Source organism: Marmota monax, unplaced genomic scaffold (assembly GCF_021218885.2).
Source record: "Marmota monax isolate L192 unplaced genomic scaffold, Marmota_monax_Labrador192_F-V1.1 WCK01_AAM20220418_F8-fsc00186, whole genome shotgun sequence".
NCBI lineage: Eukaryota > Metazoa > Chordata > Mammalia > Rodentia > Sciuridae > Marmota > Marmota monax.
In genome coordinates, this window is record NW_026694725.1 from 1,703,047 (window position 1) to 1,727,904 (window position 24,858).

The 24,858-nt window shown below is 41.0% G+C and overlaps 1 protein-coding gene across 2 annotated transcripts; it reads left to right on the forward strand.

The window, feature by feature from the left end:
• Positions 1–609: 609 nt before the first annotated feature.
• On the forward strand, positions 610–7,024 carry Ltbr (lymphotoxin beta receptor). 2 transcript variants are annotated; one of them, XM_046424173.2, is made up of 10 exons: positions 610–897; positions 1,026–1,122; positions 1,433–1,558; positions 1,634–1,786; positions 2,140–2,236; positions 2,394–2,491; positions 4,539–4,646; positions 4,941–5,014; positions 5,516–5,732; positions 6,096–7,024. In XM_046424173.2, exons 1-10 carry the CDS (start codon positions 802–804, stop codon positions 6,335–6,337), a joined length of 1,308 nt encoding a protein of 435 aa, XP_046280129.1. In that variant the 5' UTR covers positions 610–801; the 3' UTR covers positions 6,338–7,024. The 2 variants fall into 2 exon arrangements, with proteins under 2 accessions (XP_046280129.1, XP_046280130.1); XM_046424174.2 differs by having other exon boundaries at positions 611–897; positions 4,941–4,966; positions 6,096–7,023.
• Positions 7,025–24,858: the final 17,834 nt, after the last annotated feature.

Consider the following 24,858-nt stretch of genomic DNA (forward strand, 5'->3'; position numbering starts at 1 on the left):
CTGGGACTAGGCTTGCCCAGCTGTGCCCACTCATCAGGAACTCAGTCTGCACATCCTCTCCACTCTCTCTGGGCTCAGGACCAGCTGCACTCTCTCAAGTTGCCTAGTGGGTTGGGTCAGCAGGGTGGAGACCCATCTGACTTGCTATCCCTTCTAGTTTGTCTTAAAAAGTCACAGAGCAGGGCAGGCACGCAGGCGTCTGCCAAGAGGGAATTCTGGGTTCCAGACAGCTACATTCTGCTGGTTGTTCCTGAGTCTCTGCTCAATGCACTCCGTCGGTCCCTGGAACCTCCATTTTTCAGATCTGGCACCCATCTATCTGTACACTCCTCTGGGTCCAGGCTCTTGGAGGCCTGCCTGAGGGCTGTCCATTGTCTGTTGCCCCTTTCCCACCAGCTGGGCCCTCCTGTTCTGGCAGTCCTTCTCTCCTGGTCAGGCTTCCGAAGAAGGGAGGAGGCCGGGTTCCGGGCCTGCTGTCCTCACGTGCTTTCCCGGCCACCCCCTCCCGCCCTGCATCTAGGCAGCCAAGCCTGTTCCTCTTCCCCCATTGCGATTGCGACAGGCCGGTCTTAGCTCCCAGCGCTCCCTGTCCCCGCCCCCGCGGCCGGCTAGCTCCACTCCCACTTCCTGAGCCTGGCCGCTGGAGCCCTGGAGGCCAGGCCCGGCCGCTCCCGGCCCCGGGGGGCACGTCGGCCCAGCCGCTGGGCTTGGGAAGCAGCCGCCATCGCCGCTTTGGACGTATAGGCTTCCCACCTTCCTCCCAGGCCTCCACACGCCTGGTCGACGGGTCCAGTGGCCGCCATGCGCCTGCCCTGGGCGGTCTTTCCCTGCGGCCTGGCCTGGGGGTCACTCCTGCTGGGCCTCTGCGGGCTCCTAGTGACATCCCAGCCCCAGCTGGTGAGGGAGGGGCCCAGTGGCTGGTGATGGTAGGGAAGAGGGTGTGAGCAGCCTGCTCTCCAGTCCCTCTGCCCTCTCACGCTGACCCCTGACTCATTCTTCTCCCTCACCTCCTTCTCCCCTTGAAGGTGCCCCCATACAGATCGAAGAACCAAACCTGCTGGGACCAGGAAAAGGAGTACTACGAACCCAAGCATCAGCTCTGCTGCTCCCGCTGCCCCCCAGGTGAGAGGCGGTGGTCCCAGGAAGCCTGGGGCATGGAGGTGGGTTAGAGGAAAGGTGGACATTGTCCACAGTGAGTGTCCATAGTGACAGTGAGAAACATGGGCCGTTTCATATGCAGGCACTGAGATTTGCCCTCTTCAGTGGGCCTCTGAGTCCTTTTCCTCACTGAAAAGTAGCTGGACAGCCATGTAGGATGCAGGGGGCAAGGAGACTGAGGATAGGCTTGGAGTCACCAAGCAAGCAAGCAGCAGAGGTGACGGTGGAATGCCAGCTGTCCTGACACCCTGTTGCTGCCCCACTCATATCCTAGGCACCTATGTCACAGCTGAATGCAACCATAGCCAGGACACACATTGTGCCATGTGCGCTGAAAACTCCTACAATGAGCACTGGAACCACCTCACCATCTGCCAGATGTGCCGCCCCTGTGACCCAGGTGAGTGGAGATGTGCTCAGGGTTGGGACTTCCTGGAGCATAGCCCTTCTCTGAGCTTTCCCATCTCCCCACCAGTGCTGGGCTTCAAGGAGGTTGCGCCTTGCACCAGCCATCGCAAAACTGAGTGTCGCTGCCAGCCAGGAATGTTCTGTGCCCAACGAGCCCCTGAGTGTGTGTTTTGTGATCTACTTTCAGAGTGCCCGCCCGGCACTGAAGTCGAGCTTAAAGGTCAGAGGTCACTGAGGGCAGATAACGAAAGGAGGCTGAGTGTTGAGCTTGAGTGAGGGCAGGGAGCATGGAACTGTGCCATGGCCAATGCCAGGTAGTCTCTTTGGCATAAAATGCTTCTTCTCATTCCATGCAAAAGAATCACAGAAGGGGTTTGCAGGGAAATGGAATTGGGATGGATGCTGGAGCACAGGGGGCTCCTCTCAGCATTGAGGAAGCATGGGCAAAATGGCAGGCAGCAGAGCAGAGCTGGGGAAGGTGAGAGCTACAACACAGGGTGGTTGGCAAACAGGAGACCCTTTATAGGGTCCTTTTGCCCATTCACCTGTGCTGGCCTTCCTTTCTCTTGCCAGATGAAATCAGGGAGGATGACAACAACTGTATCCCCTGTAAGGCAGGACACTTCCAGAACACTTCCTCTCGCTACGCCCACTGCCTACCCCACACCAGGTGAGTGCCCCTGCCTATGCCTTTCTACCCTCAAAGAAGCCCAGCTGCTCCCATCCTTGATTCCATGCGCTCATTTGGCCACTTCCACCCTGTATCCCTTGAGTTAGGCACTGGAGACAGGAGCAGGAGATCACAATCAATCCTCTTTCTTCTGCAGGTGTGAGGACCAAGGCCTGGTGGAAGAAGCTCCAGGCACCCCCGAATCTGACACAATCTGCATAAAACCACCAGAGCCACTGCCTCCTGAGATGCCAGGTGAGGAGTGAGGACTGAGGGACACAAGGTGGGGTCAGGACACTTTTTTTTTTCCCACATTTTTTTTTATTGGTGCAGTGTAGTTGTACATAATGATGGGATTTGTTGTTACCTGTTTGTACATACACACACTATAACAATATAATTTGTCCAATATCACTTCCCCCTCCCTCCCTGCCTTTATTCCCCACTCCCTTTCCTCTATGGACCTCCTTTTGATTTTCACGAGATCCCTTCCCCCCACAAACCTTTTTTTTTCCTTTTTCCTCTCTAGCTTCTGCATATGAGAGAAAAATATGACCCCTGACTTTTTGCATTTAGCTTACTTCACTTAACTTAATGATATCTAGTTGCATACGTTTTCCTGCAAATAACAATTTCATTTTTCTTTTTCTGAATAAAACTCCATTATATATATATCACATTTTCTTTATCCATTCATCCATTGATGGGCACCTAAGCTGGTTCCATAGTTTGGCTACAGTGAATTGTGCTGCTAAAAACAAGGGTATGCATGTATCACTGTAGTATGATGACTTTAATTCTTCAGAGTAAATATAAAGTAGTGGAATAGCTGGGTCAGTATGGTGGCTCTATGCCTAGTCTTTTGAGGAACCTCCACACTGATTTCCAAGTGGATTTACTAATTAACAACAATGTAAAAGTATTCCTTTTTCTCCACATCCTCTCCAGAATTTATTATTATTTGTATTCTTGAGGACTGCCATTCTGACCAGTACACACACTTTTAAAGTTATATATAATAAGATGCCAAGAAATACTCCAACACTGAGATTTAATTATAGCTGACATATAGCTTCCATTTATTGAGAACTATGTTAGGCAATCTAAACACTTTCCATTCACTATCTCATTTAATCCTCTTAATGATTCTACAAAGGAGATCCTATTATTATCCTCACTGACAGAATGCAGAAATGGAAATCAAAGAAATTAAGTGACTTACCCAAGATCACTCAGGTGGTAACTGGAATTATTAAGATCTGTATTTAGGTCTTTCTTACTCTAAATTCCGTGCCATAATGTATGCACACCGTGGAAAATTAGAAAATTCAGAATAAGCAAAACTAAAGCAAAACAAACTTACTCACAGAGCCATTGCTTAGCATATTCACTTTTATTATTTTGATATATATTCTCCCAGACATTTTCTTGTGCATATGTATACATAGAAATTTTTAACTAAAATGGAGTGATTTTAACATTTTATAACCTAATTATTCTTTTCTTTCCTTTTCTTTTCCTTTTTTGGTACTGGGGATTGAACCCCAAAGACCTTACTCATGCTAAGCACAGCTCTCACATTAAGCTATACCCCAACCCCTGTAAACTGATTTTTCACTCAACAGTATATCCTAAATATCTTTCTATGTCCTCTCAGAATTTTTAATTATGTATCAAATACAACTGACATGTTAGAGCTAGAAATGACTAGAGAGTATATAAGCTAACCTGCTTATATTGTGTATGAAAATTTGATATTTAAATAAATGATATGACTTAAAATCACACCACGGGGAAGAAACCCAGGTGTAACATATACAGCAGCAATCCCAGCTCCTCTGCAGTGGTCTGTATGTAAGATGGCCAAGTCCACAGAAATGTGGCTCTACCCTGTGTCCTGAATGTCTTTACAACCCCAAGACTAACCCTCCCCTACTGCCTCCCACCCACCACTTCCAGCCCTTTGAAAACCAGCTGCCCAAGCTCCCATCTCTCACCCACAAGGCAGCCCCATTGGTGGTCTCTGAGCAAGAGGCATGTACACTACCCTAAGCATATCTCTCCACAACAGGGTCTCTGTGGCTGTCAAGAGGTCCTCCCCAAGCCCAGCTTAGTTCCCTTCTCTACAACCCAAGGGAAATGGCTCTAATTCTACATTATGACCAGAGGAAAAAAGTTGCTCCCCCTTTTCTCTGTCTGAGTTGCCAGAGAACAGGAAGCCTCCTCCTTGGCTTCCTCCCCCTCTGCCCTTCCAGCCATCATCACACACGCACACCACCCGCCCCATCTGTTGTCCTGGCAGGAACCATGCTGGTGCTGGCCATCCTGCTGCCATTGGTCTCCTTTCTGCTCCTCACCACTGTCCTCGCCTGCACCTGGAAGAGCCATCCCTCTCTCTGCAGGAAACTGGGTAGGAAGGAGATGCCCTCAGCTCCCACATGGATGGTTGGGAGTCGGGAGGGATATTCAACTTCCCCAGTGCAAACTCTTCTACCTCTTCCCACCCCCTCAAAGCTCTTAATGCCTGTCCCCCAAAATAAATGTCATTCTCTCCACCTAAGCCCTCATTCTGAGGCAGGGGACAGAGTAATAACAGCCTGTTCTTTCTGGGATCCCAGGATGGGCAGCAACACAGGAGGATGGGGTGTGGCGGGGGGAAAGGCCAGGGCTGGAGGCCTTTCACCCATTTCATTTTGCATTGCAGGATCTCTGCTCAAGACGCATCCAGAGGTAATGGGGGAGGCTGAGAAGACAGCAAGAAGGGGCGGAGGTGATGAGGTACAGCAGGGAGCAGACCAGAAAAACTCTTCAGGCTTCAACATTCATTCATTCAACTAATAGTTTATTAAGCCATGTACGAGGCACTGTGCTAGGAAATGGGGGTACAGCAGTGAGCAAAGGAAAGCACCGCCCCTCCTAGAGTTTACATGCTGGGGAATAAGAATTATAAACCAAATATCAGGTTAATATAATACTAAATAAAGCAGGGAAGGGGAACAGTGACAAAGGATCGGGGTATGTTATTTTAAACAGAGTGGACAGGGAAGGCCTCTCTGGTAGCTCCTATTTGTGCAGAGAAGAAATGAGGGAGCCCACCAGAGAGGTGTCTTGGGGAAAGTGCTCTAGGAAGTGGGGGGAGCATCAAGTGCAAAGGCCCTGAGGAAGGGGGCATGGTGAGGAGCAGAAACTGGTAGTGAATTGCTGAAGCATGGCATAGGATATAAAAGATGGGGATCTCTGTCATTTATCATTGGTTGATTCTCTGTCTCTCTTCCATAGGGGGAGGAATCCCCTTCGTGTCCTCCTCCGAAAGCCAACCCACATTTCCCTGACCTGGTAGAGCCACTTCTGCCCAACTCTGGAGACTTGTCCCCAGCCCCTGGTGGGCCCCCACCAACTCCAGCTTTGGAGGAAGTGGTGCTACAACAGCAGAGCCCTCTGATCCAGACCAGGGAGTTGGAGGCCGAGTCTGGGGAGCAAGGCCATGTGGCCCATGGTGAGTGAGCCTGGGCAGGCCAGCAAGGAGAAGGGAGTGTGGAGAGGAAGGGATGTTAAAGAAGCAAAAGGAGGGATGGTAGCACGGAGGGGAAATATGGCCAGATGAAACAAAAAGACCAAAGCAGAGTCAAGACAGAGTTCCTGACAACCAGCCAGAGTGTCACAACTAGAGAGAGGAAGAGCGGAAAACTCAGAAACAGAAATATACCTAGAGCTCAAGAAGCCAGTAGCAAATGGGAAAGGGGACAGGGAGGGAAGAGCGGGAGGCTGGAAGATTTCAGGGAGCAGCAGTCTGCTCCATTATGGGGCATTCCTTCACGAGGCTCCCTTGACGTCTCTCATTCCACTTCCCTTCCCCCAGGTGCCAATGGCATTCATGTCACCGGTGGCTCTGTGACCGTCACTGGCAACATCTACATCTATAATGGTCCAGTACTGGGGGGAACACGGGGTCCTGGAGACCCCACAGCTCCCCCTGAGCCTCCATACCCCATTCCTGAAGAGGGTGCCCCTGTATCTTCTGAGCTCTCTACACCCTACCAAGAAGATGGGAAAGCTTGGCATCTGGCTGAGACAGAGACAATGGGTTGCCATGCCCTCTAACAGGGGCCCAAGGAGCTAGTTGGTCACCCATGTTTGACGGTGTCTGAGAAACACAAGGAAAAGAGAGGCCCAAGAGCACCTTCTCCTCGGAGGCTGCCTACCCACACAGAACTCACATGGAGCCTGCGCAGGGCCCTGAGAGGCAGAGCTTTAAAGGACCGGGCCTCAGACACCTCTTGGAGAGCAGGGTCACGTACTCGCTGGGTACAGTGCCCACTACAGGACTCTCACCACTGCCTGAGCAAGCCCAAGAACTTATTGCAGACCCACCTGCCCACTGGGGCTGCAGCAGCTCAGCCTCAGGCACCGACAGGGCATATGACGCTAAACTTCTGCCCACTGTGGCACTCTGCATCCAAAGCATGGCACACAGGGGAGCCAGTCACATGTTCACTTGCAAGGACATCCTGGGACCTCTAAAGGATTTGTGGTGCTCATCCCCGAGTTTCAGAGACCCTTTGAGGGCCCATACTTCATGTGAACTGAGATGGACCCTGAATGAAGATGAAGTTATGTGGAGGACCATCCCTCCTCTTACCTCCTGGAGGAGAGGAAAGCAAGTCAATGAAAACTGGGGTTTGGGAAGGGTTACTAGGTATGGGGGAGAGTTTGGGAAGGGGGAAAAATGGCAAGTATATTTATGAATTTAACCACATGCAAATAAAGAGGAGATTGAGATTCAAATAATTTATTTTCTTGGGATTTTGGGGGTGTGGTACCAGGAATTGAATCAGGGGCACTCAACCACTGAGCCACATTCCTAATCCTATTTTGAATTTTATTAGAGACAAGGTCTCACTGAGTTGCTTAGTGCCTCGCTAAATTCCTGAGGCTGCCTTTGAACTTGCGATCCTTCTGCCTCAGCCTCCCAAACTGCTGGGATTATAGGCCTGCGCTACCACACCTGGCTAGCTTCTTGGGATTTAAATAGAAACCCTAATCCATCAGGGCAATATCAGAGGCAAAGGTCAAGATATTAAAATATAATTAACCCCACAAAGGTATTTCTGTGAGAAACCCACATATGTAATTCAGATAATAAGGTAATAACACAACTTTGGCCAGAAATTGCCAACATGTCAGGCAGGATTCTAAATACTTTATTAATTAATTTATTTAATCCTCACAAATTATTTATCCTCACAACTCCACAAGGTAGATATTACTCCTGTTTAACAAATGAGGAAACTGAGACACAGTTTTTAAAAAATTAAAAGATCTCATTTCTTTATCTCTTACAAAGATAAAGCACCTAAGAATGAACTTAATAAGAAATGCTAACTTTCTAGGGAGAATGGGTACTAGAGATTTAACCCAGGGGTGCTGTACCACTGAGCTACATCCCCAGCTTCCCCCCCTTTTATTTTGAGACAGGCTCTCCCTAAATTGCTGAGGCTGGCCTTGAACTTGCAATCCTCCTGCCTCAGCCTCCCAAGTCACTGGAATTATAGGCATGTGCCACCACACCTGGCCTGCCTGATTTTAAAGACAATAAATTTAGCCAAAAATGGCAAAGCCAGGTTGTGCACTCAATCTGGCTCTAGAGGCCTCTTGGGTGATAAAAACTTAATATCACACCCTTTCAGAATTTGATTGTTTTCATTTTTATGTTGTTGGGGATGGAACCTACTTGCACATGCTAGGCAAGTACTCTGCCATTGAGCTACATCCCCCAGACCCCAGAATTTCTTTAAATGGTAGAAGGGGCTGGCTTCTCACTGGGATCTCTCTGTGTTCCACAGACTTTAAGTCTCAATCAACTCCCAAATGTCTAGCCCCTGCACAAAGTGAACAGTGTTTTCTAGAGCCGGGTGAAGGGAAGGATGTACACATGAAACAGAATGCAAAAGGCCAAGTTCAGAGTCTATTGATGAATAGAAATATGGCTGGCCTCCTTTTAGCTCAGGAGCACTCGTGATTTTTTTGTTTGTTTCTTTTTGTTTTATCCCCCCAAAAACGTTAAGAGTTCTCTAGTGTTCTTATTAGCAAATATTTGCCCTCCTCCCCCAAATTATCTTCCATTCTGCCAGCTATAGGCAATCCTAGCTTGAAAGATTGCTAGGGGAGCTGCTGCCAGCTGACTGCTCCTTCCATAAAAGGCCACTGTCATAGATCCAGGGTTAGGAACTCTGTTACTGGCGTTCATCAAGACAGCGTGGCAGCAAAACACATACCCCAGGAATCGTCTGAGCCAACTGAATGGATGGGTTATTTAAGGTTGTCTGTGAAGTATTAGGTACACCTACCTTCTGCAGGAAGTAAATAATGACAAGTTGTATCTTTACAAAGATAAATCTTCCTCCTCCTTCTATATGATAGAGCCAAATGACATGAGTCCTTAATTGTTCCAGTATGCTTAGAGTTTAAAAAAAAAAAAAAAAAAAACTTTTTATACATCTTTTTCAACAAAATAAAAGCAGAAAAAAATGTTTAAAGAAATGGTGCTGAGGCAAAGCCCTGTGACACCATTCAAATTTAGGATCATAGCTCTTATACTGTATTATTACCAAACAGACTCCTATCGGCATCTGCATTGAGGCTGCATTAAAATTATAGATTAATTAGAGAGAATGAACATCTTCCTATCAAGAACACAGTGTACCTTTCTATTTGTGTCCCTGCGGTACCACCCGAATGTTTTCTTAGTACAGATCTTAGCATTTCTTATTAAGTTCATTCCCAGGTGCTTTATCTTTGTAAGAGATAAAGAAATGAGATCTTTTAATTTTTTAAAACCTAGTTACTACCAAATGAATTCTCTCATCATACATAATAGTTTTTAATTAATTCTCTCAGGTTATCACCTATAAGTAATGTGAAATTATGTCTGCTGTCCAATTTTTATATTCTTTTTTTTTTTTTTTTTTTTTTGCATTGGGGATTGAACCTAGGGGGCACTTTACCAGTAAACTACATCCCCAGACCATATATATATATATATATATATATATATATATATATATATATATATCTCCTTTTTTTTTTTAGTGTCCATGAACCTCTATTTATTTGTATGCAGTACTGAGAACCAAACCGTGTGCCTCACACATGCTAGGCAAGCACTCTACCACTGAGCCACAACCCCAGCCCACATCCCCAGACCTTTCTAAAAATATTTTTTAATTTTGATACAGGGTTTCACTAAGTTGCTTAGGGCCCAAGTTGCTGAGGCTGTTCTCCAATTTGTGATCCTCCTGCTTCAACCTCCTGAGTCACTGGGATTAGAGGCATGTGCCACTGCACCTAGCACCTGTTTTTTAATCTTGTCTAAATGCATTGCTTAGAACCTCCAGAATAATGTTAAACAGTAATAAACACTTCCATCTTATTCCCGATTTTAACAGCAATTTCTTGTTAAGCAGGAGTTGAAACAAGTATTAGTCTTGCTATGCTAAAGAAGCATCCATATCTTACTATTACACAACAATCCAACCCATAACAAATAAGAACTGGGACCAGACAGATCAGGTGGAAACTATTGCAACAAAGAGATGAGAAAAATTGACGGATTGGGGATATACCTTGGAAATACAGTTACCAGGATGTGCTGATGGGCTTGTATTCTAGCTTATATTTTGAGGCTTGCCTATTAGTTTGTTAAATTAATCTGAGCCTCACTTTGAAAATTAACATTTGGAAAAATACTGAATGAGCATTTACTATGTACCAGGCATTTTAAGATAAAACAGCAACAAGGCAGACTTGATTCGTAAAGATTATTCATAAAAGATCTCATTTCTTTATGAGATCTCACTTTTTTTTCACAGCCTCATGGAGCCTGTGACATAATTATAGTGAGATGAGTACTACAAAAGAGAAACACTAACACATTATCAGGCACCTAATCTGGACTTAGAGATCAGGAAACGCCTCCCAGAGGAAATTCAAAATGCACCCCAAAGAAAAATAAATGGTTGATTGGGTGGGTCCTGGTGGAATGGATGATATGTGCAAAGGCCCTGTGATAGGAAAAATAATTTGCCTGAAGTTTGGGAATAGAATGAGAATGGAGAAGTAGGCTGGAAGCAGGTCACTCAGACTCCTAAACTATAATAGAAATTAGGAAATCACTACATTGTTTTTTTTAAATATAGTAAAATGTGTAATGTATGCTAATTTTAAATTTACAGCCTGAAGAATTGTTACATATGTAGATATTTATATGTTACCATCCCCAGATATACAGTTTCTGAAAGATGATTTCATGCCCCTTCTCACTCAGTAATCCTTATCCCTGGAGTTGAGTTTATATTCTGGGAGATATATGAGATATAGAATATCTCTCAAAGATATACAGTTTTGTGGGGCTGGGTGCTGGGGACAGAACTCAGGTTCTCAAACATGCTAGGCAAGTGCTTTGCCACAGAGCTACCAGCACTAGATGTTTTACTTTTTAAGTTTATGAGCCTTGCCAGGCTTGGTGGTGCACACCCATAATTTCAGGGTCTCACATATTCTTGGCCAGTGTTCTACCACTGAATTATACCTTGAGCTCAAACTACAGCTTCTATACTCAGCAAAACTAGCCTTTTGGGGAGGCAAGGCAGAAGCAAGGCCAGTTTAAGGCCAGTGTGGACAACATAAGGAGACCCTGTTTCAAAATAAAATAAAATTTGAAAAAAGTTTATGAGCCTTTGTTTGTATTTGTATGTATTTGAGAAGAATATGTATTATGTTGTTGTTGGATGAAATGTTCTATAAATGTCAGTTTGGTCAACTTGGCTGGTAATATTTGCTATTCAGATATCCAAATCCTTACTGATTGTCTGCTTACATGCTCTATCAATTACTGACAGAAAAATGGTAAATCCTCCATTATAGTGTGAATCTTTCCATGTCTCCTCTAGATTGTCCAGTTGTATCTTGAAGCTCTTTTGTTAGGTTCATATACATTTAGGATTACTATGACTCCTTGGAGCAATGACTCCTTAATATGTTATGTCCATCTCTATCCCTAATCCATTGTTGTTCTGAAGTCTACTTTGTTGTAAACTAATACAGCTACTCCAGGTGTCTTTTGGTGAGAGTATGCATAGTAAATTTTTCTTCATTCTTTCAATTTTAACTTACTAAACACTTCATATTTAAAGTGGATTTCTGGTAGAAAGCATATCATTGGGTCTTGTTTTCTAATCCAACCTAACTATCTCTCCTTTAACTTGTATGTTTGGATTATTTACACTTAAAATGATAACTGAAGTAGAAGGACAGAGAAAGGGGAGATGTAGATCAAAGGGTACAAAGTTTCAAATAGACTGGGGAATATGTTTTAGTGACCTATTTTATTGCATAGTGACCACAGTTAATAATAATATATATTTCAAAATTGCCAAAAGATTAGATTTTTATTTATTTTTTTAAATTTTTTTTTAATATTTATTTTTCAAGTATCGGTGGACACAACGTCTTTGTATGTGGTGCTGAGGATCGAACCCGGGCCGCACGCATGCCAGGCCAGCGCGCTACCACTTGAGCCACATCCCCAGTCCCAAGATTAGATTTTTAACATGCTCACCACAGAGAGCATCTATTTCTATGGTTCTTCATTTCTTTGTATGGATCCAAGTTTCTGGCTTTTATAATATCTCTTCTTAAAGAACTTCCCTTAATATTTATTAGAAAGGAGGTCTGTAGGTAATGAATCTCGTTTTGTTTCTCTGATAAACTTAATTTCTCCTCACTTTTTAAGGCTAGTTTTGCTGAGTATAGACGCTGCAGCTTGAGCTCAAGGTATAGTTCAGTGGTAGAACACTGGCCAAGCATGTGTGAGACCCTGGGTTTAATTCCCAGCACAGGAGAAAGGAGGGGGGCAATGGGGGGGGGGGAGGGAGGAAGAAAGAATTCTGGTTTTACTGTATTTTTTTCAGCATTTCAAAGATGTTATTCTACATGTTTTTTGTTTTGTTTGCAGTTCTGGGGATCAAACCCAGAGCCTGATTCATGTCAGGTGAATACTACCACTGAGCTACACCCTTAGCTCCTTATGTATTTTTTAACTAGGTGTCTGCTATAATTCTCACCCTAGTATCTCTGTAGATAATGTGTTTTTTCTTTCTCACTATTTTCAATAATTTCTTTCTCTTTGGTTTTCAACAGTTTGAATATGACATGTCTATATGTGTGGCTTTGTGGTGGTTATTGTTATTTGGTATTTATCTTGCTTGATATTCTCTCACTTTGAGTCTATGTTTGCTGTCTCTCACTAATTTGGTAGAATTCTAAGCCTTTATCTTTCCAACCATTTCTCTTTCTTGTTTGTTCTTTTTTTCCCTTCCAGAATTTCAAGTATATGCATGTTAACCATTTAGAATTCTTGAGTACTCTCTTCTTTCTTTTTATTCCCCCACTCATTTCTCTTTATGCATTTCTGTTTGGATGATTTTTATTGACCTATATATTCAAGTTCACTGATTCTTTCTTCAGCTATAGCGTGTCAAGTGATGAGCTAGTCAAAAGTATACTTCATTTCTTTTACCATATTTTTATTTCAAACATCTCCATTTCATTCTTATTAGCTTCCTCTGCTAAAAAGATGAATAAAATCTTATTTTGACATGTTGTTTCCTCTACTTTTCCCATTAAATCTTTTAATATATTAATCCTGTTGTTTTAATTGATTTTCAATTTTGTTTTGTTTTGTTTATACTGGGGACTGAACCCAGTACTGAGTTACAATCCCCAGCCCTTTTAATTTTTTTATTTTGAGGCCCTTTTGCTTAGGGTCTTGCTACATTGCTGAGGCTGGCCTCAAACTTGTGACCCTCTGGTTTAGCCTCCTGAATCACTGGGATTACAGCATGTGCCCTGTGCCCAATTAACCCTATTATTTTAAATTCCATGTCTGATTTGAGTCTAGTACTGATGATTGCTTTGTCTCTTCAGGGTTTTATCTTTCTTTTATGTGGGCCTTGTGATTTTTTTATTGACAGATAGCTATCCTAGGCTGGAGGTACAGTGCTTGTCTAGCATGCATCAAGCTCTGGATTCAATTCCTAGCACCACAGGAATTGTGTGTGTGTGTGTGTGTGTGTATACACACATAATTTTTTTTTTTTAAATGAGCATTCCTTTCCTTCTGCTAGCTCTTTAGTTGAAGGATTCTGTAATCTCCTTGAGAGATGGGCAGGGTTGAACGTTTGCTTTGCTATTATTATCCTCAACGCACCAGAGGCTTAAAATTCCTCTAGTGATAACTTGTTTTTGTCTTTCCTCTTAGACTTGCATCTTCCCTTTGTACTGTTTCCCAGAAAGAGTCTGTTTCTTACAACTTCTCCATGATGTATTCCTGTGTTATTTTTACTGTCAAGTAGAAGACAGTATATCGTTTCTGGTATTAGTGCCTTTATAAAGAGACTCTGAGAGACCCTCACCTCTTCCACCATGTGAAGTTAAAGCAAAAAGATGGCCTTAAATGAACTAGAAAATGGGCCCTCAACAAACATCCAATATGCTGGTGTCTTAATCATGAATTTCTCAGCCTCAAAGACTGTGCAAAATAAATTTTTGTTGTTTACAAGTCACCTATTTTATGGTATTTTGTTTCAGCAGTCTGAGCAGACTCAAATGAATGGAAAAACACCAATAAGGGGCTGGGGTTGTGGCTCAGAGGTAGAGCACTCGCCTGCCATGCGTGAGGCACTGGGTTCAATCCTCAGCACCAGAGAAAAATAAAATAAAGATATTGTGTCTACCTATAACTAAAAAATAAATATTTAAAAAAAAACACAAGATGACAAGATAGTAAGGATTACCCAGGAAAAAAATGTAAGAGACAGCAAAAATCCAGACATACATGTGGAAATAGGCTTAACCCTTTACTTCACCAAAAAGGAAATCCAAATGTCTAATACATAAAAGGTGCTCAGCATCAATAAACATCAGAGAAATACATAAAATAAAAACACATCCACAAAACTGACCAAAAAAAAATTCAAAACTCTGCAGGGCACAGTGGCACACACCTGTAATCCCAGCAGCTCAGGAGGCTGAGGCAGGAGGATCTCAAGTTCAAAGCCAGCCTTAGCAACTGCAAGGCACTAAGCAATTCAGAGACACCCTGTCTCTAAATAAAACACAAAATAGGGCTGGGGACGTGGCTCAGTGGTTGAGGGCCCCTGAATTCAATTCCCAGTACCAAAGGGGAAAAAATCAAAACTCTGACAGTACTAAAAGTTGGCAAGTGTGTGGAGCAGACTCTCACACATTGCCCAATGCATGTAAATTGGTTCAATCACTTTATAGTACAGTTGACAATACTATATGACTCAGCAAGTCCACTCCTAGGTATATACACAGAGAAATGCATACATATAATTACCAGTATTTGTGTATAATAAGGCTAACAGAAAGAGTATTCAGGGGCTGGGGATGTGGCTCAAGCAGTAGTGCGCTCGCCTGGCATGCATGCGGCCCGGGTTCGATCCTCAGCACCACATACAAACAAAGATGTTGTGTCCGCCGAGAACTAAAAAAATAAATATTAAAATTCTCCCTCCCTCCCTCCCTCCCTCTCTCTCTCTCTCTTTAAATAAAAAAAAAAGAAAGAGTATTCACACTTCCAGTTACAAAGACTGCAATTAAACTATGTTTATTATCATAAATAATGGTATAGTCCCACAGTGGAATGCTATAGAATAGTGAAAGTTGGTGAACTAAAATGAAACATGGCAATGAACATGAATCTCAAACATTTCACTGAGAAAACTAAATATAGGAAATTAAGATATGCCACCCCAAAATATGATACTTAATGCAATAAATAAATTAAAAGCACTCTGCCCTTTCTCCACTACTTGCCTATAAAAGCAGGCTGACTCAGTCACCAGAGACTCTTATCCCAGAGACAATAGGGAGATGAATCTACATAACACCAATAAGCTTTACTGAATCCTTAACTTTTATTAATTCCCCATATAGTTACCTTTCCATAGTTTACTGATCTTGTAAGCCCAAAACTCTTTTCCTTTGTTTTTTTCATTCTCTAAATTCATTGTTATTTGTTAAGATGCAATATAAACCGAAATTCTAACCTCCTAAACTTCCCTGCTTTAAGTTATTCATCACTGAGTTTCTTCTGTATGTATGCAGAATGCATGCATTAATAAATTCTTTTTTTTTCTTTTAAATGGTTCTGGGGATTGGACCCCGAGCCTCATGAGTGCTAGGCATGCACTCTACTACTGACCTACACCCCACCCTCTTTTGCTAATCTTTTGTCAGTCAAACTTTTGGGCCCCAGCCAGAGATCTTAGGAGGACAAAGGAAAAAGGTTATTTCCTCTCCTACAGAAACAAAACAGAAAAGAAAATATACAGTGTGATTCCCTCCATAAAGTTTTAAAAACTAAATTACATTGTTTAGAGGTACATTTATAAGTAGTGAAACCATATAACAACAGTCAAGGAAATGACCACCCAAAGCTGTTTAATCATTGCTCTAGAAAGGAGGAAGTTTGTTATGATCAAAAAGGGGTGCATGAAAGACTTCTGAACTCCCAATAATGCTCCGTTTCTTGATCTAGGTGGTAATTACATAATCATTACACTTGAGAATCATTCAGTAAACTATAATCTACACACAATTTTCTGCTAGGATGTAAGTTTCACACCTAAAGGAAAAATAAGAGACCAGGCTGGGTTTAAGTGTGATGAAAGACCAGCTTGAGCATTATGGGGTGACTATGAGGCAATCAATTGTTGATGATATTAAATAGACTGGAGACATAAATCAGGGATGATATGGATGATTTAGATGATAACTGAAGAACAAAAATAGATAAGATCATCTACAAAATGTGTAAGTGACAAGAGAAGCAGGCATAAGATAAGACTCCTGTGGAACTCCCACATATGATGAGCAGAGGAGGAAACACTGGCAAGGGACACTGCGAAAGAAAAACCAAAGAAGTAGGAAGAAAACCAAGGAAAGGTGATGTCTGGAAAAAAAAAATGTTTTAAGAGGGGAGTAACTGATATGTTGAATGCTGGTCAAATAAGATGAAGATGGAAAAGTGTCTATTGCATTTTAAAACGTGATCAACTGGGGCTGGGATTGTGGTTCAGTGGTAGAGTGCTTGCCTAGCATGCACGAGGCCCTGGGTTCGAACCTCAGCACCACATAAATGTAAAATATTGTATCCACCTAAAACTAAAATATAAATATTTAAAAATATATATGATCAACTGATCTAAGCAAGAGAGAGTCAAATGAAGAGATGGGGATGAAGGTTGAAGGGGAGGTAAGCAGGATTACCACACTGCACAATTCCACAAGGCACCTTTTAAAATTATGCCCCAGGGAACACTATGAATGCAGACAACAATACAACAGAGCTCCATACTGCTATGTAATGCAGAGAACCTGGGAAGGAAATGGCATTCTTGACTAAAATATTTTAAGAGCATTGTAAGGTCCAACTGCGTATCATCAAATATTCGTTCTAGATCTGGGGTTGAAGCTCAGTGGCAGAGCACTTGCCTAACATGTTGTAGGCACTGGGTTCAATTCTCAGCACCGCACATAAATAAATAAATAAATATCCATCAACAACTAAAAAAAATATTTTTTTAAATACCGGTTCCACCTTTTATTAAACTTGGGCTGGAATGGAGCATGGTAGTACATTCTTGTAATCCCAGCGACTCGGGAGGCTAAAGCAGAAGGATTGCAAGTTTGAGGTCAGCCTCAGCAATTCAGTAAGACCCTGTCTCAAAACAAAAATAAAAAAGACTGGGTATGTAGCTCAGTGCTCCTGGGTTAAAGTCTTAGGTAAGGAAAAAAAAAAAAAAAAAAACCTCTGTCCTGAGGTGTAGCTCAGGACTTTTATGGAGAATAAATAAAACAACTGACATACATATAGTAGGCATTCAACAAATGTAAATATTTTTCATATTACTTAGACAATTCTTTCAAGAAGTTTGGCTATGAAAGGAGGAGAACAATAAGTCAATAGCTGAAGAGGGGAATGGAATTTTGAAGGAAAGTGGTAGTTTGTTTTGTTCTTAATTGACTTTGTATTTTAGAAACTTCAGGTTTTCAGAAAAAATTGTGCAGGAAGTACAGGGACTTCTCACATACCCTGTCTTCCCCTTCACACCTGAGTTTCCGCTTCTAGTAACATCTTCCATTAGTCTGATACATTCATTATGATTAACATACCCTATTGATAACATTACTACCAACTAAAATTGGTAGTTTATACTAGGCTCACTCTTTGTTTTGTACTATTCTATGGGTCTTGACAAATACATAATGTCATAAACCATCATTACAGAATCATATAGTATAATTTCACTCTCCTAAAAATTCCCTGGGCCCCACTATTCATCCCTCCTCCCTCTAAGCTCTTGAGAACCACTATCTTTTTATTGTCTATATTATAGTTCTTCTTTTTCTGAATGTCAATAAATTGAAATTATGCAGTAGGTAGCTTTTTCAGACTGGCTTCTTTCCTTTAGCAATATGCATTTAAGTTTATTCCATTTTTTGGTTGGTTGGTTCTTTGGTTTTTTAAAAATATTTATTTATTTTTTAGTTATAGGTGGATATAATATTTTATATTCATATTCATTCATAAAAATGTTAATTTTTGTGAAGAATGTAAGTTCTTTTTTAGAATTTTCTGTATTTGAATGCTCAGGTGTTCTGGTACCATTTGTTGAAAAGGCTATTTTTTTCTCCCTTGTTGTGCTTTTGTTCCTTTCTCAGGGATCACTTAGCTATGCTTATGTGAGTCCATTTCTGGGCTCTCTGTTCTGTTCCATTGATCTATTTGTCTCTTCTTTCACCAATACCAACACCTATTTGATTACTATAACTTTCTATAGAGCTCAGATACTATCACTCCTCCAATCTTTTTCTTTTTTGATATTTTTCGATTGGCTATTCTGAATATTTTGCCTCTACATAAAAATAAAAATTTTAGCATCAATTTGTGGGTATTCACACAATAGCTTGCTGGCATTTTGACTGAAGTTGTATTGAACCTATAGGTGAATTTTGGATGAACTGACATCTTAACAATATTTAATCTCTTCTCCATGAACATGGATTATCCTTCCATTCATGTAGTTTTTTACTTCTTTCATTCAAATTATATAGTTGTCCTCATACAGAACTTTCACATACTTTGTTAAACCTAATTTTATTTTGGAGTTCTCTAATGCATTTGGTATTGTGTGTTTGTTTGTTGATGTAGTTGTTGGTTTGTTTTGTTTTTCATTTCAAATGCTGCTTATTTATTGTTAATACTCAGGAAAGCAATTGGCTTTTGTATACTAACTTAGTATTCTGTGGCATTGCTATATCACCTAATAATTAATTTTCTACATAGACAATGATGCCATTCTGCAGTTTCAATTCATCCTTCCCAGTCTCAATATTTTCCCTTCTTGTCTTTCTATATTTTCATTTTCTTGTCTTATTGTAAGGATTTCAATATGATGTTGAAAAGCTGTGGTGAAAAGAGACATCCGTATCTTGTTCTTGATTCTTGGTGAAAAAGAAGGCATCTATTTTCTCATCATTAAGTATCATATTAGCTGCAGGGATTTTTATTTATTTTTTTGTTTGTTTGTTTTTTGTAGCTATTCTTCATCAGGTTGAAGAGTTCTTCTCTAGTCCTAGTTTACTGAGACTTTTTTAAAATCATAAATGTGTTAAATGTTATTAATTAAAATATTGTTTGATTTTCCTTCTTTAATCTGTTGATGTGATGAATCACATTAGCTGATTTTTTAATTTTTTTGAGAATTTTTAAATATTTATTTATTTATTTTTTAATTTTCGGTGGACACAACATCTTTGTTTGTATGTGGTGCTGAGGATCGAACCCGGGCTGCACGCATGCCAGGCAAGCGCGCTACCGCTTGAGCCACATCCCCAGCCCTGATTTTTGAATATTGAACCCTGATTTTTGAATATTTATCTGGAATAAATCTCATTTGGTTGTGGTAAATAATTCTTTTTCACATAATTGAATCCACAGTGTTCTGTTCTTTTCTTTTTTATTTATTTATTTATTTTTAATACCAGGGGTTGAACCCAGGGGCACTTAACCACTGAGCTACCTCCTAGCCCTTTTTTATATTTTATTTAGTTAGAGACAGGGTCTCACTGAGTTGCTTAGGACCTTGCTGAGTTGCTGAGACTAGCTTTGAACTCGCATTATTTCTATCATTACTTTGAACAAAATGCCAGTTGCTCACATCAATTAAAAATAAGAAAAATAATGGGCTGGGGTTGTAACTCAGTGGTAAAAGTGCTTGCCTAGCACATGTGAGGCACTGGGTTCAATCCTTAGCACCACATAAAAATAAATAAAAGTATTGTGTCCATATATAACTAAAAAATATTTTTAAAAAAAAGAAAAAAGAAAGAAAAAGAAAACCAGGTGTAATGGTGCATTCCTGTTATCCCAGAGACTCAGGAGGCTGAGGCAGGAGTAATGGCAAGTTAAAGGCCAGCATCAGCAACTTAGTGAGACCCTATATCAAAATAAAAAATAAAAAGGACTGGGGATGTAGTTCAGTGGTAAAGCACCCCTGGATTCAATCCCTGGTATTTTAAATAAAAGAATATAAATATTTCACTTCATTTTCATCTTGGTTGCATGATTTCTGAGGAGAATTCAGACATAATTCTTACCTTTGTTCCTCTGTAAATAAGGTATTTGTTTTCTGTTTCTTTACTGTTGTTGTTTCTTTCAAGATTTATTTTTTTAGTGCTAGGGCCTTGCACATACTAAGCAAGCACTGTACAACTGAGCTATACCCTTAACCCAGGATCTTATTCTTTATTTATTTTTATTTTTTAACATGGTCTCACCATGTTATCCAGGCTGGGCTCAAACTCCTGGGCTCAAGCTATCCTCTCACACTCCAAGTCTCTGGGACTGCATCCAGTTTATCTTTAATTTTCTGTACTTTGAAAATGATATGCCTTAGAGTAGTTTTTTGGCATTTATTTTGTTTGGTGTTCTTGAGCTTCCTGGATTTGTGGTTTAGTAACTGACATCAATTTGGGGAAATTCTCAATCATTATTTTTTCAAATATTTCTTCTGTTCCTCTTCTCTCTTCTCCTTCCTATTGCATAGATGTTACACCTTTTGTGGTTATCCGTTATCTTGGATATTCTCTCCTGTGTTTATTTTTTGTTTTGCTTTTTCAGACTCTTTTCTGTTTGCTTTTCAGATTTGGAAGTTTCTACTGAGATAGAATTTCTTTTTCTTTTTTCCTTTTGTTTTTCTGCAGTACTGGGGATTGAACCCAGGGGCGTGCTACCACTGAGTTATATCCCCTGTCCTTGGTATTTTTTGAGATAGGGTCTGTGCTAAATTGCTGAGGCTGACCTCAAACTTGCGATCCTGCCTCAAGTTCCCAAATTGCTGGGATTCCAGGAGTGTGCTACCACACTGGGCCTTGAGCCAGAGCTGTTGTTTTTTGTTTTTTGTTTTTTGTTTTTCTTCAAGGAGTATCTACTCTGCTAACAGGCCCATTGAAGCCATTCTTCATTTCTCTTAACATCTTTTATTTCTTTTTTAGAATTACCATCTCTCAAAAAAATGGCTGTAGTGGTGCATACCTGTAATTCTAGGAGGCTGACACAGAAAGAGTGCTAGTTCAAAGCCAGCCTGAGCAATATAGCAAGACCCTGTTTCAACAAAACAAAACAAACAAAAAGACTTCATTTCTCTACCACACTCTCCATCTGTTCTTGCATGCTGGCTACTTTTCTACTAGAGCCCTTACCTTATTAATCATAGTTGATTTACAGTCCCAGTTGAATAATTTCACCATCCCTGTCATCTCTGAGCCTGGTTCTGATGGTCTCTTTGCCTCTTCAAACTGTATGATGGGGTTTTGGGTATTTTATTTATTGTTTTTTTTCCACAATTTTTATTGGTGTATTATATCTGTACATTATGATGGGATTTGTTGTTACATATTCACACATGCACACAATATAACAATATAATTTGGCCAATATCCCTGCCCAGAACTTCCCCACTCCCTCCCCACCTACCAGCCCTTGGTCCCTTTTTTCTACTGATATCTCTTTGATTTTCATGAGACCCACCTCTATCTTTCTTTTCCTTTTTCCTCTCTAGCTGCCACATATGAGAGAAAACATGTAACCCTGGATCTTCTGAGTTTGACTTATTTCATTTAACATGATGGTCTCTAGTTCTATCCATTTTCCTGCAAATGACGTAATGTCAATTTTCTTTATGGCTAAATAAAACTCCATCCTGCATATATTGTTTGGGGTTATTTAAATTTTATTTTTTTGCTTTGTTATTTTTTGGTCTGCCTTGTGATTTCTTTCTTGATAGCCAGACATGGAATTGCTATAAATAGGCCATTAGTATGTGGTGGCAGGGTATGAGGGGAAGAAGCTTTTCACAGCTCTTTGGTTGAGTGAGCCTGTACCTCTGGACTATGAACTTCCTAAGTGCTTCTCAGTTTCCCTCCATAGATGCCTAGACAGGATGGCTAGAAGGGCCTGGGGTTGGGTATCTCCCTTCTCCCAAGCCAGTTGACTCTGATAAAACCCTAGCAGGTTAGGTTCTGGTTAACAGTCTGTCCTCAGGGCATATCTTGTTAGGAAGAACAGAATCTCTGTAGCATTTCAAAATGGTGCCTGCTCCCCTCCCCCTGCCAGACCCATGAGGAGATTTTTCTCTGATATTTCCTATGAACCTGATAAAGTTCCAGGAGGTAAAATGCACACACGTGGCTGCCCCTGATAACTAAGTCCCCTCTGGAGTTTTTCTCTCTCAGACCTACCCACTTTGAGCCTCCAGCAATTCATCAACCCACCACAGGTCCCCAGTGAAGTTTCACCTCATGGCTTTCTGCTCTGGTGAGTTGTAATGCACTGTATTCACCTCCACCTCTCACCAATTTGGAGAGACAATGATTTGTCCGGTGTAAGACTCTTGTATACAAATACAATATTTGTATTTGCATACAAGAATATTGAAGGTGGCTGGGGCTGTAGCTCAGTGGTAGATAGAGTACTTGCCTAGCATGTGTGAGGCACTGGTTTCTATCCTCAGCACTACATTAAAAAAATAAATAAAATAAAGGTATTGTGTCTATCTACAACTAAGAATATTAAATATATATATATATATATATATATATATATATATATATATATATATATATATATATAATATTGAAGGACTAGCTGTTTTCCAAACTAGAGGGTCCAGAAAATTCTCACAGAGCCTAAATCTTAAGGGAAAATCAGTTCAAACCTTAATCCTTCTAATAGGCACTCAGGCACTCTACCAGGGAAAGGGAAGCCTGAGACGTGAACATGCATTCTAGAAGCTTATGAAAAACAAACTTTGGTGTCATGTTTAACATCTTGTGTCACATGCAATCCTCACTACAGCTCTGCCATTCCCCTCACTTCACAGACGTAGAAACTTGACCACAACCTCCTATGTTTGCTCAACTGCTCCCAATATGCCTCTTTTTACTCAAGCCTGCCAGTCCACTACCTCTCCTACATCTCCTTCTATTTTCACTTCCCTTCTTCTCATCTTCACCACAGTCTTTTTTTTTTTTTCCTTTGTCCTAGGGATTGAACTCAAGGACACGTTACCACTAAGATACAACTTCAGCCCTTTTTATGTTTGTTTTGAGGCAGGGGCTAACTAAATTGCTCTGGCTGACCTCGATTTGTGATCCTCCTGCCTCAGCCTCCTGAATCTCTGGGTTTACAGGTGTGCACCATACCACTGTGCCCCGCTACTCAGTCCAACTATTTTTATCACTCTTTTGTCAATGTTATAAACTCTTTGCCTCTTTGAACTTCAGTCCCACCTTCAGGAAAACACCCCGATCCTGGATAAACTGAACTTTTTCCTTCTCCATGCATATAACTAGATCTCTGAGTACCACAGAGTAGTCTCACATATTAATGTGTATTGTTACTTCAAGTCATGTTCCCCACCAGGCATGGTGGCCCTCTGCACTGCTAGATGATCCTGTTCTATCCTTCTGGCCAACCTGCTCCTTCCCTCCACACAATGACCATTTATATCTCTTTTAATCAGACTTCAAAGTCCTGCCTCTTCTTTTTTTAATATATTTTTTTTTTTAGTTGTAGGCAGACACAATACCTTTATTTTTATTTTTATGTGATGCTGAGGATTGAACCCAGTGCCTCATGCATGCTAGGTGAGAGCTCAATTAAATGACCAAAAGTGGTAGATGTAACTGACTTGAGCTAAGATGTTATGAAGTCGTCCAATAGTTCATAATTGGAGAGAATTGCAATAGGAAGGCACATTCCCACTGACTGCAGATTTGGGAAGTGATGGTGAGATGAGATAAGGTCTAGCATTGGAAGGAGAACTCCTTGGTGGATAAGAGCTTGGAAGGAAGTGTGATCGCCTTTTTGCGAGGGTCAACATTTTCGCTGGAGTGAACTCAAGAGAGAAAGATTCTCAATTGGTATGTGCTTGGATGAAATATGGACAAAGGCAAGTGTGAATGGGACTTTGTGGCTCTCCCAGGGCCTCTGCCTCTGTAGCTTCCTCCCAGACCCATGCCTTCAGACCAAGGCTGCTCGGACCTGAAGTGGAATTCTAATCTAGCACTGACACAGAACCTGACATCCCCAAGGCCAGGAGCTGACCTAATAACTGAGTCTTAACCTCACTGATTAGTCCCTAACTCTACCATCCAAACATTATTGTTGGGGTGAATCCTCTTATGTTGAATTGAGTCTTAATGACAAAATTGCAGCTCCAGCCTATCTCTTCCTCAGTCTCAAGCCCTGTCCTTGAAACAATCCTTTTCAGTAATAGTAGTTGTGGTCATAGTTATGGTATGTTAGGAGTATTGTTGTAACAATACTAGAGTAGTAGTGGTAGTTGACATTGTAGTTGTTATTACAGTTAGCATCAGTAACTAAAATTTAATAATGCTTAATTATATGCCAGGCCCTGTGCTGAATGCTTAAATGTTTATTTTATTTAATCCTAATAGGTGTTCCCATTTTATCTCCTAGGAGGAGATAGAAACTCTTTGTAAATACTGTTATTGCTTTCTTTGTTGTTGCTGCATAGGTAAGACCTACTCATTAGGGAAAAAAAATAGAAGACTTACATTAGCAAAAAGTGTGAAATTAAAGTTACCATCATCATATCTTTTTAAATTAATCACTACTGTGCCTTACCAGGTATAAATTCTTCTAACATTTATAAAAATCCTTAAGATTCAGCATGTAGTTTATTTTTCTTATTTGATTCAATAAGGTATTATGAATCTTTTCCCATATTAATAAATATACTTTATTTTTAAAGTACTGGTGGTTGAATGCAGGGGCGCTTTACCACTGAACTACATTCCCAATCCTTTTTTTTTTTTTTAATTTTTAGTGTAGATGGATACAATACCTTTATTTTATTTATTTATTTATTTTTATGTGGTGCTGATGATCAAACTCAGTGCCTCACACATGCAAGGCAAGCACTCTACCACTGAGCTACAACCCCAGCTTC

Coding starts and splice junctions, on each gene's coding strand:
- Ltbr (XM_046424173.2), top strand. CDS start 802: ATGCGCCTGCCCTGGGCGGTCTTTCCCTGCGGCCTGGCCTGGGGGTCA. Junction 2,492..4,538: donor ACTGCCTCCTGAGATGCCAG/GTGAGGAGTGAG, acceptor TTGTCCTGGCAG/GAACCATGCTGGTGCTGGCC. Junction 4,647..4,940: donor CTCTCTCTGCAGGAAACTGG/GTAGGAAGGAGA, acceptor TTTGCATTGCAG/GATCTCTGCTCAAGACGCAT.